Genomic DNA, 18,283 nt, shown 5'->3' with positions numbered 1-18,283 from the left:
CTTGCCAAGCAAGGGGTGGAAATATTGGAGAATCACTTTCTTCCAACACTGAACTAACATGGAAAATGGATCACAGAACCACAGAATATCCTGAGCTGGGAGGGACCCACAAGGATCATCAAACTCAACTCCTGAAAGACCTTTAGACATCTTTTTTCAGCCCTCTGTTTTTTTCTTTATGGCTGAAAATAAACCAGTTTGTGTTTATCTCTCTGCATCCCGTCCTGATGACATCTGGAAGAGGCTTCCAGCCACCTCAGGTAGTGGGGGCACCACCGGCCACATCCCCTGGGATGCAATCAGGAGGAGGAGATGTGCTGTAAACAGCAGCAGCAGCCTGCCTGGGGTTTGTGTTTTAATGGGTGCAAGAATCGGTGTTAGCATATGCTAACCACTCTTTGCAGGGTGATCATTATGCAAATGCCTATGGTAAACAGGTAGGAAATTAGATCTAATCAGGACAACCCCCCTCCCTCCCCTCTCTCCTGACACAGGAAAGTTGACTCAGGGTGCAAACCAAAAAAAAAAAAAAGTAAAAAAAGTCGGAATTCCAGCCGGAACGCCGAGTTTTCCATTCGTCCTTTTGTTCTCGTGTGTTTGGTTTCTTGCGTAAGGAAAGCGAAGGGCAGCCTTGTGACTGCTTTAATTTTAAAGCTCCCAGAACAGGCTGGTATGGCTGGATCCAGAATTAACCCCGTTGTGGATTTCCGTGATCTGAAGGCAAATAAAAGCTGAGCACATCACGCCTGTGAGTAATTTGACTCCGTGTAATATCGCTGCCTGTTGAAGAGCCTGGCTGTTAATTCTGATGGGGACAGATCCCCAGGATGAGCCCAGGAGCATCCCAGGGTTCTGTGGTTATCAGGAGACCTTCGGTGCTGCCCGGGGGTGTCACACAGCTGTTTTCTGTCTCACACCCCCTGTCCCCATGCAGCTCAGCCCATCTCCTTGCAACACCTCGAATCCCCTGTGCCCAAGTGCCAGACACAGCTGGTCCCCTGCCCATGGCAGGGGGGCTGGGGCTGGATGAGCTTTAAGGTCCCTTCCAGCCCAAACCACTCCAGGATTCTGTGATTTGCCCCCCTCGAGGGGCTCTGTCTGGCACAGGGCCACCAACCTCCCTGCTTGTCCCCGTCCCAGCAAGGCCAAGGACACCCTCAGCTCCTGGGTTTAGGAAATCCCAGCCTCCCAGGAACCTGACAAAGGACCAGACACCTTCTTGCAGCAAATATTAAAGGCTGTGGCCAAGTAATAACAACTGTTTGCTGCAGTGTCTGTGCAAAGGTTGAGGCAATTATGGCTCTGCAGGCAGAAGCATAAAAGCCACAGAGGCACCTCCTGAGCCATGAGGACCCTCCTGAATCGTGTACAGAGCAGAGGACAGGGGTGTGAGGAGTGGGTGCTGCAGAGCCACCCTGGCAGAGAGGGACCTGAACATTCCTTGGAATCCCAGGGTGCTGCTCAGTGCTGTTCTGGGTTTGGTTCTTGCAGCCTGATCCCAAAGGTAGGTGGTGACTGGAGCCTCACTGGCCAGCAATGCCATCAAAATAAAAAAGGAAATGTCAGAGATTGGGATTTTCCCTGGCATATTAGCCATCTAGAGGCTATTTTAATGTGGTTCTAATTCTGGTTCTAATTCTGGTTCTAATTCTGGTTTCAGTTTTATAGGGACCAGTGTAATGCCATAGGGTGACCTCTGCCTCTGCACAGTCGTTCCCAACAAATTCCAAATAGCCCCAGCACTGTTACTCATTTTTAATCAATCCACCACCTTCCCTTTCAACATCACAGTCTTGCAGCAGGCTTGGATGACCCATTCAAGCCCTGGTACCCTGGATCATGCTGGAGGCATGCCCCAAAACAGAGGGAAAGAGACTCAGCTGTCCCTGCCGTGACCCTTTTTGCAGTCACCTCTCTGCCATTGGTATGGGAGTCAGGAAGGAGCTTTGGCAGCCCTCAGCAGCGTGGGCTGCCCCTGGCAGGACCTGCCAAAGAAGGCAGAGAGTTTGCGCACCTGGAGAGGTTGGCACTGTGTCCTCAGTCCCTCTGGCAGGGGGGCAGAGGGAGACAGGGAAGGAGGGGCAGTGAGAGGGAGAGCGGCCAAAGGAAAGCAAAACGAGCAGAGGCACAGCACAGAGCTGAGCCACACTGCTCCAGGAAACCCTGGCAAGATGTTTCCCCATGCTGGGTTACCTGAGGGATCCCAGCGTTGGGATGGGAGAGTGTCCCTGCTCCACTGCAGATGGGAAAGGTTGGACACCAATGTTTGTCCTGGATGAGCATTAGCCTGGAGGTGCTCCCAAAGCACAGATCCCAGCAGCACAGGCCACCTGCAGCCCTGGTGCCCTGATCCCTGGTGTCCAGCTCTCAGCCCTCTCCTGCACCAGCCCTGTTTGATTTTCCATGGCCAGACATGATCCAGATGCAAATTTCCCCAGGAACCATCTGGTGAGCACTCCATCCTCTGAAAAGCCCTGAAACAGCAGAGTAACCTGCATGGTTACCATAAAGGATGTGACATCTTGTATTTTGAGTAATTATGGACAAGGGCAAGTACCTCCTGCGTGGCTTTAGAAAGGCACATGGGTGTTTCTTACACTTAAAAATGCAGAGCTTCCCTGCCCTAAGGGAATTTGTTTCAGCTTCTAATTTTTATTTTTCTCAGATGGCCAGTTTGGATTATTCTTATTTTAATTTGTCAACCTGGATACTCCTGTGAAATGGGCAAGGACATGGTTTTGTCTTCCAGGCAATATCCTGCCCTCACTAAATATACTCACACCATTTCAACCTTCCCTTGGATAACTCATTTATGGACAGAACAGCCCCAAGCAGGTTTGTGCCTCCTGGAGCTGCTTTCCTGGCTCTTCCTGAACCTTTCCTAATCCTCCCCTTTCAGTTCCAAAGCCAGGACCTGAGGCTGGACAACACCATTTCAGTAGAGGTCTCCTCTCCCACATGATTTGGGGTGGATTCCAGAGTTTCAGGGGCAACAGCCCAGCCCTTATTCCCCACTGATCCAGGGCTGATGCTGTTTGGGTTCCCAGCAGACTCCATCACCCTTCTCAGCATTCCATCACCCCCAGATCCTGCGACCTCACAGCTGTCAGGGGGCTCAGGGCTCCTGCCTCCTCTGCACAACAATGAAGGAACCTCCTCACAACCCAACAAATACCTTCACAACACCATGAACACCCTCACGACTCAAGGAACACCCTCACAACACCATGAACACCCTCATAACTCAAAAAACACCCTCACAACCCAATGACCACCCTCATAACTCAAAAAACACCCTCACAACCCAACAAACACCCTCACAACACCATGAACACCCTCTCAACCCAATGAACACCCTCACAACTCAATGAACACCTTCACAACACCATGAACACCCTCATAACCCCACAAAAACCCTCACAACACCATGAACACCTTCACAACCCAACAAACACACTCACAACACCATTAACACCCTCACAACTCACCACATTCCTGGTTTTCAGCCCCTCAGCCCCTGGGCAAACACCCTCAGCTGAATCAGCCTGCAGTAACTCCACAGCCACTCCCCGCAGGGTGGCTCTGCATATTTTCCTAATGGAGAGGAGCCTGATTATCCCAAGGGGTAAAACCTGCAGCCCCACATCCTAGAGAGGAGCCAGAGTGACCTATGGGGTCTCCAAAACTCCATGAGAAGAGGGCACAGTTACCTGCCCTCCCACAGCTGTGGCATGGAGAGACCAGCTTGGGCCTGAGGGACGCTTTGCTTTTCACAGCAACACCAGGGGATAAATCAGCTTCACCTCTGCTTGAATCTGCCTAAAGCAAGAGTGATTTGTGTCTTGTGAAGGGAGTGAGGATGCAGGAGGAGCCAGCTTTGCTCTCCCCTCTGGCAGGAGAAGGTTGAGAAAGGCAGCCCAGTGTGGGCACCTTCCCTGCATCCCAAGGATGGTGCTTGGAAACTCAAGGAATGTGCCAAGCCTCACCAAAAACTCACAAGTGCATCACAGCAGGCCAGCAGGAAAGTTCTTCTGCTTGGCACTGACATCCGAGCCTCACAACCTCCTTTAGGAAAGCCTAAAATGCTCCAGGTCTTGAAGACTTTCCTTCAGCCAAGTGGAAGTTAATTCATGCCCCAGCAGGCCATGAACTGCTGTCAGTGGTGATAGTCCCTGTGGGGAAGGTTACAGCCCAGAAGAGACTTTTTAAATCTATTTTTAAAGCTGCCCTGCTTGCTCCCTCATGTCAGAACCCAGGACATCCCTCTGGCTGTCCTGAGCAGCCAAGACCCCTGACAGGGGGCTCAGAGACCCTGGCACAGAGCCCAAGATGCCCCTGTGGTTTTGATTATCACCCATGGAGCAAGTTACCAACCTTAGATGAAGGTCTGCAAGCCACGACAGTTTAAGTAGAATGATAGTGAATTTATCACAAGGTGAAAAAGGATATTTTGGGGGTTTCAGAATAAAAGTTCGAGAAGCAAGATAAAGAGATCTAGGTGTGTCCAGCCTTTCTCCTTCTTCTTCTTAACCTCCATCTTCTGCTGTGATGGTGGCACTTTTAGATTAGAGTAGAAGCTCACAGTCTAACATAAGTGATAAGTATTAGAAAGTAATTGTAAACATTGTATATGTAACTTTCAGTATAAAGACATAACACTGCCCCAAAAGCAAGCAGAATGCCCTAGACTGTCTTGCTGAGTGGACCTCAGCTAGACAAGAAAAAATATTTTATAAAGAACAATAAAAAACCTTGAGACCGAAAACTGAAGAGCTCTAACTCCTTCTTCAAGCACTGGGCTGGGAAAAGAGACTTTCTAACATTTCTCGAAGTCACTCTGAGCAGTGAGAGGCCCCGAGACCCTCGTGCCTCTCCTCCCTGTCCAGCCTGATCCTCCCAGTGCACAGGACTCCCAGACTGGTTACATGATGCATTTTCATCAGCAGGTCTCAGTGCCAGCACCCACACAGGAATAAACACCAGGGTCCTGTGAGCATGTGAGGAGAAGCACAGAGAGAACCAGCTCCTCCTTGGAAACAGAAAACAGCAGATTTACAGTCCAGTTTTCCCAGGAATTGGCTCTGTGGGGAGCTCTGGTTTCTGGTCTCGTGGAGGAACCTCCTCTCCTCTATCTCTCTTTAATGATCCCGCCTCAGCTCTCCAAATTTAATTACCAGGTAATTATACATCACATTCAGTGGTTTGGTCCTGGCAAGGGCTGAGTGTCACCAGTGTTGAGACCAAGAAAAGTGTTTGCTCTGTGCACTGGGAGCCTGAAACCCCTCTGGTACCTCCAGCTCTGCATCTCTTACAGGAAAACCCAGAAACCAGGGACAAGCCCCATGACAGAGTGGGGACATCATTGCCACAGGGCATCCTATGGTCCCCAGACCACGGGATGCCATTCCCAAACCTGTCTGAAGGAAGGATGGGGAAGGGAGCACCTCGAGGAAGGCACTTACTTTTCAACACATCCCTCACTAAGAGGTATTTGCTGATAAGCTGATAATCAGGTGGCCTGGCCACCCCCAGGACGTTAGACCTTGGTGCTTAGAGAATATTTGATCATACAATATCTCCATTAGGAGTTTGTAATCCGCTATCACAGCATTTGAGAGCCATCTGACTATAAGGAGATTTTTATTAATGGTTCATGAGCCTAAAAGTCAAAACTGACTCTCGGAGCAGATTTTAACAGTTTGTGTGGGATTTATATATTTATCTATCTCTTCACCACCTCTTCTCCCCCTGCCCCCACCCCTGCCATCACCTCCCTCTGCTCTGCCCCAGCAGTGCAGCAGCAGTAACAGCAGCAGGGAGAGACCAGGCAGCTGGAAATGGCATTTCTCCTTCCCTTCTGTCTTTCTTTGTCTTCTCTCTTTCCCCTTCCCTTCCCTTCCCTTCCCTTCCCTTCCCTTCCCTTCCCTTCCCTTCCCTTCCCTTCCCTTCCCTTCCCTTCCCTTCCCTTCCCTTCCCTTCCCTTCCCTTCCTCCATCCTTTTCTCCCCTTCCTCCCTCCTCCTTTCCCTCTTTCCTTCTTTCCCTCCTTCTTTTCCTCCCCTTCCATTTCCTTACTTCCCTTCTTTTCCTTCCCTTCCATTTCCTTCCTTCCCACTCCTGACACCTCCCCACACCCAGCCCAGCCCTCACACCACGCCCTGAGCCTCGGGAATCCCATCCCATCCCTTCACCTCAGCCCAGCCCCTCATCCCAATCCTCCCTTTCTAACCTTCCCAAACCCAAACCCATCCCTAACCCATCATCCTTACCCCCAAGATCCCAGGTGCACGGCGGTGCCAGGGGTGTGAGGGGGAGTGTGGGGTGTTCCTGTGCCACTCCACCCAGCACCAGGTGCTGAAGCTCCACTGCCCATCCCTAAATCCTCCTTTTGTCAGCAAATCTCCCCTGTCTCCTTGGAAACTGGCAGTGCTCCCCATCCCGGGCTCCTCCTGCCAATGCAGCGCCCCAAAAGTTGTCCCCATTTCGGGGCTTCCTGGGCTGGCTCAGGCTGGGGTGGAGCAGGGATGCTCTGGATGCTGGGGAGCACTGGGAAATGTGAACTGGTGCTGGTGGGGAGCAGGCAGGGAGGGGATGGGAATATTGGGCAGGGTTTGAGCAGGCAAATGGAGAGGGAATCAAACAAGGAGACAGAGCAGGAGCAGGAGGGGCTGGGACAAGGATGGGCAGGGAGCAGGCAGAGGTGCTGGAACCGGAATTCCAGGTAGTTCCATTATGGTTACACTCGGGATTTCCCTCCTGGTTTTCTGCTTTTCCAGTTTTAGGGATTTTTTTTTTTCCCCCCCTCTAGTGGGAAATGTCACATTGCAGAGCAGGCAGAGGATTTGCCTGTATGTGTATTTTGGGGGGCTGGGCAGGACACCTCAAATCAAACACCCTCCTAATCAGCTCTTTGCCCCCAAATCCAGCTTTCCAACACTAAAGTGGTCTCCCCAGCTTTTCTCCAGATTTTATTGGATTCAGGATTGCCTACTGCAGCCTGAGTTCAGAGGAAATGAATTCTACCAGGAGATGTAAAACATTAAAAATTAAAAAGGAGTTAAAACACTCTTTACAGAATATTTTGTGTTTGCCAGCTCACCTTGGGATTTTGCCCTTTGCCCACGCATGTGCCCGTTTAAATTAAACTCAGAAACGAACAGGGAGAGAAAAACGTGGAAAGTACAAAAAGCCAGGGAAAAATCAGAGAAACTCCTGCCATGAATTAGCTTTTTCTGATAAAAACAAGCACTGGCTGGAGGAGCTCATCCCTGACAGACAGGGAAATACTCAGGAAAGAAAAGTAAAAGATAAGATGGGGAAAGCTAAATGCAAAAAGAGGTTTTAAAGAGGCTTTAGAAAAAAATTAATAATCAAAAGCTCAGGAAACAAAGAGCTTTTCCAGGCAGGTGGGATGCTGTGCCCCAGTTCAGTAAGGACTTGGTTTTCTTGAGCATATTTTGCTCAAGCAGATTTTTTTGGTGGGGGGGAGAAGTGAACTTTGTTGATTTGAAGCAAATCAGTGGAGAAATGAAACTTTCCATCCTGCTGCTTGGGAGATGCCAGCGGCAGGGGACACCTCTGGAGCTTCCCAAACCTCCCCTGCACGGATCCTCCCGTTCCACAAAAATAAATGAGAAAATCACCGACCGACACAGACACGCGCTAAAGCTCTCCCTCCCCCAGAGTGGTTTATTTCAGAGGCTGCTCCCTGCCCTGGGGACACTCCTGGCACTGCAGGGAGGAGCAGGTTGCTGGTGCCCGTGGAAGGGGTGGTTTGGGATGGGGATGCAGAGCCCAGGGATGGCTGGAGAGGCACCGTGGCTGCGTCATCATCGCTCGGGCTCCGCTGTCCTGGGCACCGAGGCGTGGTGCTGGTGGCCAGGGGTGGCTCACAGGGTGCTGGTGACAAACCTGGGGGACAGCAGGTGACATGGTGTGGATGGTGCTGGGGGTTTTTCCCAGGTCTCCCCCTTTCCAGAGATCCATTATTTTGTGCTAAATCCAGCGGGGCTCCAGCAGCCCCGGCGCTGCACACGGGAAGGAGAGAGGGAGAAAGAGGGAGAGGGACAGAAAAAGAGCCACCAAGAGGAGGGATGCTTGGGAAAGGCCTGATCCTTCATCCTGGGGCTTCAGCTTGTGACACTGCAGCTCAAACACTTGTCCCTCTCCTTCCCCAGCACCTCTGCTCAGAGCATCCTGCCTGATCCAGGTTCTCCTGCCTGGAAAGTTCTCCCCAAATACACACCTGGGGACTCCAGCCCCTGGGAAGCCACAGAGCAACCTCATCCCTCCCTGCCCACGAAGAGATTTGGCGAAGCCGGGGTGGGAAAGGTCACGTTAGCCAAGCTCTGCTTGTAATGAAAGTTTTTTGATTAAAGATTTCAAAAATAAAATAACTCCCCTCCTTGATTTTTTTGCTTCCTTCACCTCGGGGAGCTGCCAGCAGAACCCCTTTTGTCTCAACCCTGCAGAAGCAGCCAGACCCTCCTGGCCTCCCGTGCCCCTTCTCGGTCACTCGCCGGCTGTGATTAAAATGGAAGACAACCATCAAGTGTGCTAGAACCATTTTAATATAATTATACATATCTGCCAAATCCAGGAAAAAAAAAAAAAAGGTTTATGCATATATATCTTTTTTTTTTCTTTTTTTTTCAGTTAACATCTGCAAGCATAAACGACAATGAATTTCTTGGTTTGAATTCATCCAGGTCAGAGCAACTGCCCAAAGTCCTGTCGGATTTGCCGGTTACTGCCGGCGTGGCCAGCAGTAAGTGAGCTCCAGAGGAGTTAAATGTCCTCAGGTGGGGTATTTTCGGTCTTTCCTCTTTCATTCAGAGACAGTTTGTTGTAAAAAGTTTCAGTGCAGTTCACCTCGGGTGAAAGGCGATCGTGTTTTTTGCGTTTTTTCTTTTTTTTTCTTTTTTATTATTTTTTAAATATATATTTTTAATTATTTTTTTTTAAAGATGATAATAGGTAACTCAGTTGCTCTGAATTTCACTTATAATTATAACCTATTTAAATCACAGCAGAACTCCCGCTGGTGCAGAGTTCATAGTTGCATACAATACAGGAGATCACAGTTTTGAAGTCTAGCACAGATTAAAAACCACAGATGTACCATTTATATAAGACACACACTGATTGTCTCTTAAAAACTACATATTGACTCCTTATGAACATTATCTTTTTTTTTTTTCTTAATCTTTAAATAAAGTAGTGCAGCTAGGACAATCAGTCACACAACCCACACAGCCCTGAACCAAGTTCTCCGGGTGCCAACTTCAGCAAGTTGGGCATGAAACAGTTGGATGAGCTCGAGAGAGAGAAAGAAAGAGGGAGGGACAAAAAGAGGGAGAAAAAGAGAGATGTTGTCCATTCTGAATATTTTAACCGAGGGTTGGCTAACACATTGGAAACCTCTGGGTGAAGGATCATCTTTCCACGCACACACAAAAAAAGAAATAAAAACCTAGACTCTTTTTTTTTTTTTTTTTTTTTTTAAAACTGGCCCGCAGGTGGGAAGATCACCCACCTCTTCCAAACAAAGGAACCCAACAATTGGCTAAAACTAGAAAGAACACAGATGGGTCTGTCTGGTTTCTGCTCACTAGATGATCTGTCCGTTTAAGGCCTTCCTCCTCCGTTTTTCCTCTTTATTATTCCTTTTCCAGAGCGTCTGAGCAGGAGATGAGTCTGAACGGGATCACACCAACACTGTCCCCCTCTTGTTGCCGTCAGTTTTTTTTTTTTTGTTCATTTGTTTGTCCGTGGAGTTATTTTTCTCTTTAATTTAACCAAGACCTGACTAAAACTGGAGCACTCAGCCCAGCCTGTTCGTTCTCATCGCGGTTTCTCCGGGGCACCACAAAGGTTCTTCACAAAACCTGGAACTTCCATGACGACGTCTGGTCCTTATAATCCAAGCAGTCAGCATTGAAGTTTAACTTCCAGGAGGCCGTTTGGTCTTTATAATCCAAGCAATCGGTGGTGGAGTTAAAGCCCAAACTGGAGGCTCCATAGCCCTGGGTGGAGAGGGAGGCTGGAGACTGGTTGAGGTGGCTGGTGACCGCGTTGGCACCCATGGGACTCAGGGTGGCCCCCGGCCCGGGCAGCTGGTGGTGCATAGGGGTCAAGTAAGATCCACAGTCCATCCCTCCGAAATAGGAGGTCGATCCAGCGTATCCTTGGCTGTAGCCCGATGCCTGGGTGTAGGTCATGGGATAGGACCTCTGCATGCAGGAGGAAGAGGTGGACAGGGGGTCTGAGAGCGGGGAGATGGACGCCGGGCTCCAGATGGACACGGGGGCGCTGCTGCTGGAAATGGTGGGGACTGAGGTGCTGGAGGGGGGAGTGAACTGCCCGCTGGTCCCGCTCTCCGAGCTCACTTCCCGGGCTGGAGAATTCTTCTTCTTAGCCGGCCGCACCTTGTTCTGGCCCCCGTTCTGCTGCTGCTGCTGCTGCTGCCGGCACTTGGCTCGGCGGTTTTTAAACCACACCTTGAGGCACAGACACGAGGGAGGGAGAGAGAAAAAGCCTGGGGTTAGGGTGGGCAAACCCGAGGTGGGGAAGGGATGGGTGGCAGGGAGACCCAAAGCTGTCCCCCAGGAGCAGAGGGTTGCAGGCTGCTGCACAGAAAAGCTCCGGGGCTCCCCCTCCCTGAGATCATTAGCAGTAATAACAAGTGGAAATCACAAATCAAACTCCTTAATAAGGTCACTTTTGGGGGTGAAGGGGAAGCTCTTTGCTGTTTGCCAGCTAGGGACCCCCAGGAATCACTGTGTAAGGCCTATTGAAGTCGAGCCCTTAATTAGAAACAACAGAACATCAGAAAAGGAGGGAACAATTAGGGAAGGAGAGGTTTGGGATGGGGAGGGGGGTAAAGACATCTCATTTACCCTCCAAACAGGCACTCTGCTCTCACCCCCTGGGTCAGAATTGGCTCCTCAGCCCATCTCCCCTTCCCTTAGCAGGGCCCAAAGGGGCTGGCTGCTCTGGGGAGGTTTTTTGGGAAGGAGGATGGGGTTTGGCACAGGGTATCCCGATCCCAGCCACCACGCTCCACGGGAACACGGCACCACACAGCCTCGGGAAGCCTCGTCAGAAGGCAAGTGGGAGGGATGGCTTTGGAGATGCCCTGCCTCTGCTGCTGGGGTGTTCTAGGTCCCAGAGGGGGCAGGACCCTCCTGCCCTGCCAGCAGCACCTCCAAAATGCTGCCTGGATGGGATCCTCCTGCAGAGCAGGACAGCCCAGCCCCAGGAGAGGGGTTCCCTCCACCGAGGCAGCCCCTCTCTCATCAAAGTCCCCTCAGAGGGGCAGGAAGCCCCCAGTCTGTACTGGTGTGAGCTGGGATCCCAGTCTGGCCCAGCTCCAGGGATGTGGTGATCCCTGGGGAAGGGGGGGATCCTTTGTGGCTTCTGCAGGACCCCCAGATGTCCGCAGGACAAGCTGGGATTTGGGGGTGCTGGGGATTGGTGTGGAAGGTCCAAGAGCTGGGATCCAGGATCTGCACAACCCCCCCTCAGTGCAGAGGGAGAAAGGGGGGCACACTCCAGCCCTGGGGGTGCAAAATGCCACCACATCCCCTCAGTGAACCCCCACCCCTCTCTGAGCCTCCTTCACCCCACCAGGGCTTGAGTTGGCTTCAGGACTGGATCCATCCCCTGAACCCATCCCCTCGAGTCCCTCCCTGCCGGGCACAGGCCAGTCCCGGGTTCATTCGGTACGGACGGCGAGGGCAGGCAGGGCTCTCCGCGTCCTACCTGCACTCTGGACTCGGGCAGGTTGATTTTCAGGGCCACCTCCTCCCGCATGAAGATGTCGGGGTAGCGGGTCTTGGCGAAAAGAGCCTCCAGCACATCCAGCTGCGCCCGGGTGAAGGTGGTGCGCTCCCGCCGCTGCTTCCGCGGGGTGGCTGCGATCGGAGCCAGAGGCCCTGGCTGTCAGTCAGCGGCCCCTTAGACCCCCATGTCCCTTCCAGCCCCTTCCCCAGGGGGACACCCACATTCCCTGCCCTCTCCCGGGGGTCCCTCAGCCGCCACAGCTCGGCAGTCCCAACTCCGCATCTCCCCTGCATCCTCCGCAGCATTTTGGCCCCATCCCCAGCCCGGGGCTTTGCGCTGTTTGCAGCCCCTTTCACCCATAAAAAGTTGGGGGTGAGGAAAAGGGAGACAGAAAGACCCCACGCCCTCACCCACCCAAGCCAGCGTGATCCCTGGGCACGTTGTGCCTCCCAAAATCCCAGCGGCTTCTCCTGCGTGGAGCCAAAAAAAAAAAAAAATAGGGGGAGGGAAGAGGGAAGAAAAACGTGGCTTACCGGGATAACCGACGGACGGATGCAACAAATCCATGCCCGAGGTTGTGAGACTCAGGCCATTGACTGCGTAAGGTGGTTGCTTAAGATAAGACATCATGCTAAAGTTGTGGCGGGGAGGAGAGTTGGCCGAAATCCGGGCGAGGGGGAGCCGGCCGAGCGCCCTGCCTGCCCCGGGCGGTGCCTGCGGGAGCCGTCGGGCGTGGGGGGGCCGCCAGGTGCCTGCGCAGGAGGAAGAGGAGGGAGCAATGCAGGGATGAAGGGGGGGGAGTCAGGCCAGATCGCTGCCCCCCCCGCTTTTATCCCCTCTGCCTCCCCCCCTCCCATCAATCCTCCCGCTCGGACCCCAGCCGGATTCGGGAGCTGGGAGAGACTGACCAGATAAACGCATCTCTCCCCAAAAAGGGCGAGGAGGGGAGGGAAGGGGGGGCACATCCCAGCCAGTAATTACTGCCCGAACAAAACCCCCCCATGCCTTCAACTGCCCGCATTGTACGGCGGCCGGGGGCATTTGCATAGGATTCCCGGCCGGGCACCGGCTAATTGTCTCAAGCAAAACTTGATTGGGGCCATTGGCAGACACAAAGAACCCCTCGGCTAAATAAATAATGCAGATAACAAAGCCCAAGGGTGAGAAACAAAGAAACAATTCAAGAAACCTATCTCTCCACTAGTCTCTTGCAAGGACTTTAATTATCCCAGGTTTGGGCAACATTCAAACCTTCCCCCTTTCTCCCCTTCCCCCCGACGTTGCTGCATTTCAGAGCTCAAATGCCCGCTCGGGAAGAGCCAAACTTTTCTGCTCTCCCGCCATCAGTCCACGTCTGCAGTAATTTCCACCGGCCATTTGCACCTAATTAGTACTCCGGGTAATTAGATTTGGAGGCAAGTAACAGATTTATTAGGCTTTCAAGAAACTCTTGATGACGGAGCCGAAGCTAAACAAACACCTCGGTGGCGAGCGGCCCCGGGACAGCCCCGGCGGGCGAGCGGCTCCCCCGGACCCTGCTCGGGCTACCCCGACGGGACCGGGGAGCGAGGGGGGACCCAAACACACGCCAAAAAAAAAAAAGATAAAAAAATTTAAAAAGTACGGCAATGGGTCAAATCGGGACAACTAAAAAGGTGTAGGCTGTTTTTTCCAGCTCTAAAATATTTTTTTTAAAACGTCTTTTTGAGCAAACGCTCGCCCTTCCCTCCATTCCCAGCGGCCGTCGGGAAAACGAACTCCAGCAGAACTTTCTTCCCGAAACACCCCAAAACTCCGCGTTTCAGCCCAGCCGGCTCCCCGGGAGGGCCGAGCGCTGTCGGGGGGCTCCTGCCCCGCTCCACGCCCCCGGCAGCGCCGTCGGTGCGGGTTCTCCGCGGCGCGGAGCTTCCCCTTCTCCCCTCGGGAAGGGAATTTACCGCGCACGACCGCGCTGGGCGGCGGAGGGTGCGCGCATCCAGCGCGGGGTGCGCACGGTCGGGTCCCGAATTTCGCATCGCCCCCCGGGGGAGGCCGAACGGGGGCGGTTCCGCCGAGGGGGGAGCCCCGCTCCGCGGCGGGGTTGGCAAAGCGGGAGCCCCGCAAAACGCGCGGGAGAGCAAAGCGCGGGGGTTGCTGCCCGCTCCAAAACGAGCGAACAAAAAATTTTAAAAAAGACAAAAAAAGATTAAAAAAAAAAAAAAAGGAAAACACAACAACAAAAAAGAAAAAAAAAAAAAGATAAAAAACCAAGGGCAAACACCTCCTCCCCCCCCCCCCCCAAAAAAAACCAACCCTAAAGCTCCGTTCGGTTAAATTCGGCGGCATCCCACCGAGGCGCCAGCCCGGCGCGGCCGCCCGCGGAGCCCCTCGGCCGCGGCCGCGCATCCCGGGGCCGCCCCGCAGCCCGCGGAGCAACGGCTCCGCTCGGCAATCTGTCACCTTTCCCCTCCTCCCGCGGCCCCCCCGCTCCGCGCACAGCCCGGCTACCAGTTGCTCTGCCCTCGCTCAATAATAATTACCCCGTCCGAGAATTAATTATAATAAATGTTTTCTTGATAAACTAACGAGATAATCCGGGCGGCACACGCTCCCTAATTACGAGCCACCGGCCCCGGCTCCGCGGCTCGCCCCGGTGATTAATGCGGGGCAGCGATCCGCGCCCGGGCGCGCAGCCTGCGCCCCTGCCCCGGCCGTGCTGCGGGGGGCAGGGGGAAAGGTGCCAAGGTAGAAAAGGGAATTTGTTCCCTTTTGTTTTGCAAACGACAGCCGCCTTCCCTGCGCTCCAACGAATTTCGGTCATTTTAGAAAATTCTAATTTATTTAATTTTTTCTTAAGCAAACCTTATTTTCCTTTTTTTTTTTTTTTCGCGCTGGAGGGGCTGCTGTTTCGGGTGATATTTCCCAACATGCAAATTTCGCCCCGGTGCAGAGGCGGTGGGGATGGAGCCGTCACCGGCTCTGCCGGGCGGTCCCCAGCGCTTCGCCCTCGGAACCTCCGCGCTGCTCCGCGGCCGCGGCTCCTCCCCGGGACCGGGAGCGGCGGAGCCGGGCTCGGCGGGCAGCCACCTCCGCCTGGCCCGTCCCTGCCGGCCACCAGCACCCGGCCTTTTTTAAAAAAAGCATTTTTAAAGTGCTTTTCCCCCCACTTCTTTCTGGTTTTATTTTTTTTTTTAACTAGAGTTGCACCTTTTCAAAATAAATAAATAATAAGCTTCAACTTCTCTAAGCAGCAGAAATCGAAATAAACCTCAGCAGCCAAGAAGGGTTTTAGTTCTAAAGAAACTTGTGCCGGTGCACAAGGACTTTTCCCGACTTTCTCTTTGTCAGCGCGGTGCGAATTCAGAGGAGAGGCCGGGGCGCGTTACTCGCGGCCGGTGCCTTTAGGAAGCGCTTTCCCAAGGCATAAAACAATAAAAATAAAATAAAATGAGGGAGGTGGATACCAGCTCCAGCCCCTCTCCGACCTGGATGCCATTCCTGCCATCCGTTTCGCGCACACCAAATCGTGAAGCTCCGGCCCTAAATGCCTTGAAGATTTCTCTCCCTGCGCTCTCCAGCCCGGTTCTCCCGGGCCGTGACTGCTCAGAAACACCTTTGCAAAATTACTTTGCTGAGTCTCCGCATCGCGAGGAAGAGGAGGAGGATGAAAGGGTTCTCAGGTAGGAGTCGGAAGAAGCGAGAAATTCCTCCCCGTTTGTTTTTTTAGTTTTTTGGGTTTTTTTCTTTTCCCCCCTAATTTTAAAAGTCCAGCTTGAGGTCAGGAAATAACTCCAGGCCAAAGGAATAGGCCGGAGAAAAATCATGTAGCCAAGGGAAAGGTGGAGGAGCCCCGCGCCTGCCCGCGGAGAGAGGAGCGGCTCCGCTCCCGGCCGCGGGGCTCGGGGGGCGATGGGAGCGGCCCCGGCTTCTCGGTCCTGCCCTTCTCCCTCTCATCCTGCAGCTCCCGCTCCCTGCCCAGCGCCGAGCCCGCAGTGCCCGAGCCGGGGCCGCCTCCGCCCGGCCCGGCCCGGCCTCTCCCGGGCAGCTCCTGGCCACAGAGAGCCCCGCCGCGCACAGGAGATTTAAAAATAATCATAAATTAAAAAAAAATAATAATTATAATTTTAATTTCCCTCTCTCTGCGTTCCTGGCCGCCCAGCGATGCCCCCGAGGAAGGATGGAGCCAGAGGGTCGGACTTACCTGCGAGCCTCGGCGGAGCCGCGGGCAGGGCTGGGGGGCGAAGGGGGAAACCTGCTCCCGGATCCTCGCCAAATTCAGAGCTGGGGCTGAGCTGGGAGAGAAAGCACAAAGCGGGAGGTTAGAGAGCTCGCCGCATGCACATGCCCACGACATCGGGGGGAAAGGGGGGGGCGGAGGGGGGGTGGAGAAAAAAATGTTTGAAAAAGGAGAATAAATGGGAAAAAAGGGGAGGGGACGGTGCAGGAGAGGGATGCGGGGATGCGCGGGGTCTGGGCTCGGTACATACAGAGCTGGCCGGTGCTGGAGCTGGTCAAAGTGATTTTATTTTTAATAATAGTGGCAGGGTGCGTTGGAGCTGAAGGTCTCTACCTCTCTCGGGGAGCTTTGCTGAGAAAGCGCCTCTCTGGCAACTTTTTGACGCAAACTCTCCAACCAATGGCAGGGAGAGAGTGATTGACACATCTAAGCCAGGGGGAAAATAATAAAAACACACACAGGGGGAGGAAAAAACAGGCCGCTGCTGTACCGGGGGGACAATCCAGAGAGAAATAACAGCCACCGAAATGACACCAGAATATACATTAAAAGAACCTGCTCGGTTTAAAAATATACATTATGGAGTGGAGCGGATGAAGTCATTGTAGAAATTAACGTGATGGACAGCAGAGATGGAATTAGCGAATTGCCCGGGGAAGGAGAGGAAGGGGGGTCAGCAAAAGGCTGGGGGGCGGCCGTAATAATAACAACAACACCAACAACAAAAGATATTAATGTATAGAAGTAAATATTTGTGAAGGGGGGACACGGAGCCTAGCAGGAGCCCTGGGCTGAGCGGCAGGAGATGGGTGAGAGGAAACCCGCGGGACTCAAGGGGAGAATCCCCCCCAGCACAGACAGGGGTGCCCCAGCCCCGGGTCCCCCCAGCCGCACCCCCGGATCGGCCGCACCCCGATTCCACCTCCCAGGGGCCAAGTCAGCCCTGGAAGAGGGGAAATGGAGTCACCTGGGGGGGCGACACGAATGCGTTTTAAATTTTATTTGTAAAGATCCATAGGGATGAGGGTGTGGAACGGGACTTAGCGGCGTCGCGTTGAATTTGCAGATGGGGACGTGCGCACGTTTTTAATGGAAATAATTCGGGAGCGGTGACGGGCTGAGGGTGAGGAGGGCCCAGGGGGTTCCCGATGCCGGGCACACCGGAGCATCGGGAACACTGGAGGGATGTTCCCCTCGCACCTCCCGTCCTCGCTCAACTTCTCCCGGGTCCCAGCACCCCGAAAATAAAGCTCCGGCAAAAAGGCAGGAGGATGGAGGCGGCTGAGGTCGGAGCGAGGGAGCGCTCACAGACTTTCCTCACTTTGTGACAATGGGGGGAAAAACCTGCAGCGCCTCGATCATTTTAACGGGGTGACCTATGTTAATGAAGTTATAGCAATTAATTCGCTTCTTTGTGGCTCTCTCCGAGCCTGGCTGCGTGCGATCCAACGTGCTTGTCCTTGGACTTTAGCGCCGGCGGTGCCGCCCGGGTTTGCAGGAGCAGGTTTGGGATGCTCGGGGCTGGGCTGGGCGGATGATGGGTGGTGTGGCTTGGTTTTGGGTTGGGTTTTTTTTGTTGTTGTTTTTTTTTTTTTTTTTTTAATCCTTTCCTCTCAGAAAGGAGGAGGAAGGAGGCGGCAGAAGGGAAGGAGGGAGGGGAGAGGAGGGGAAATAAAACAAACAAACAAACAAACAAACAAACAAAATAGCCCCTCGCCCAGAACCGACGCAGCCCTGCCCGCCGGAGCCGCTCCCACTTTGGCCGCTGGGTTGTATTTGTTTGGGGCTTCTTTTGGTTTGGTTTTTTTCTTTTCTTTTTTTTTTTTTTTGCGAGGCGACTTCGTGGAAAGTTGGTACCCGGGGTACCCCCGGCAGGTACCCCCTGGCCCCACGGGACTCCCAAACCCCTGCCCTTCTTGCAGTTGTGTTTTGATTTATTTTTCCCTCCCAGACCCACGAGATTCTTTCGTGGGGACTTTTTTTTTATTATTATTATTTTGTGGGTTTGTTTGTCTAGTTGAGTTTGTTTTGTTTTGTTTTTAATTGGTGTGGGTAAAGGAGGGGCAGCTGCAGCCGCCGTCCCTTTGCAGCATCCCCCCCTCTCCCGAGCCTTGCCCAGAGATCCGAGCCGGGCAAATCCTTCCCTCAGCTCCCCGCATGTCCATGCCACCCCTCAGCAGAGCACCAGGAATAAATATCCCCACCGAACCCTTCCCCCCCCTCCGCCCCCTCCGCCTTGGCCATCGCCTCCCGCCCCCACATATTATTTAATAACCTTAATCCA

General features: G+C 53.2%; 1 protein-coding gene across 2 annotated transcripts; it reads right to left on the bottom strand.

Annotated features, from left to right (window-relative positions):
* Nucleotides 1-9,479: 9,479 nt before the first annotated feature.
* On the bottom strand, nucleotides 9,480-12,413 carry OTX2 (orthodenticle homeobox 2). 2 transcript variants are annotated; one of them, XM_066552337.1, is made up of 3 exons: nucleotides 12,317-12,413; nucleotides 11,763-11,935; nucleotides 9,480-10,498 (listed from the first exon to the last, which is right to left on the bottom strand). In XM_066552337.1, the coding sequence occupies exons 1-3, from the start codon at nucleotides 12,411-12,413 to the stop codon at nucleotides 9,878-9,880; spliced, it is 891 nt and encodes a 296-aa protein (XP_066408434.1). In that variant the 3' UTR covers nucleotides 9,480-9,877. The 2 variants fall into 2 exon arrangements, with proteins under 2 accessions (XP_066408434.1, XP_066408435.1); XM_066552338.1 differs by having other exon boundaries at nucleotides 11,763-11,914.
* Between the last annotated feature and the right edge of the window lie 5,870 nt (nucleotides 12,414-18,283).

The sequence above is a fragment of the Molothrus aeneus genome, chromosome 6 (assembly GCF_037042795.1).
Source record: "Molothrus aeneus isolate 106 chromosome 6, BPBGC_Maene_1.0, whole genome shotgun sequence".
NCBI lineage: Eukaryota > Metazoa > Chordata > Aves > Passeriformes > Icteridae > Molothrus > Molothrus aeneus.
This window is presented reverse-complemented; position numbering and strand designations above follow the sequence as displayed.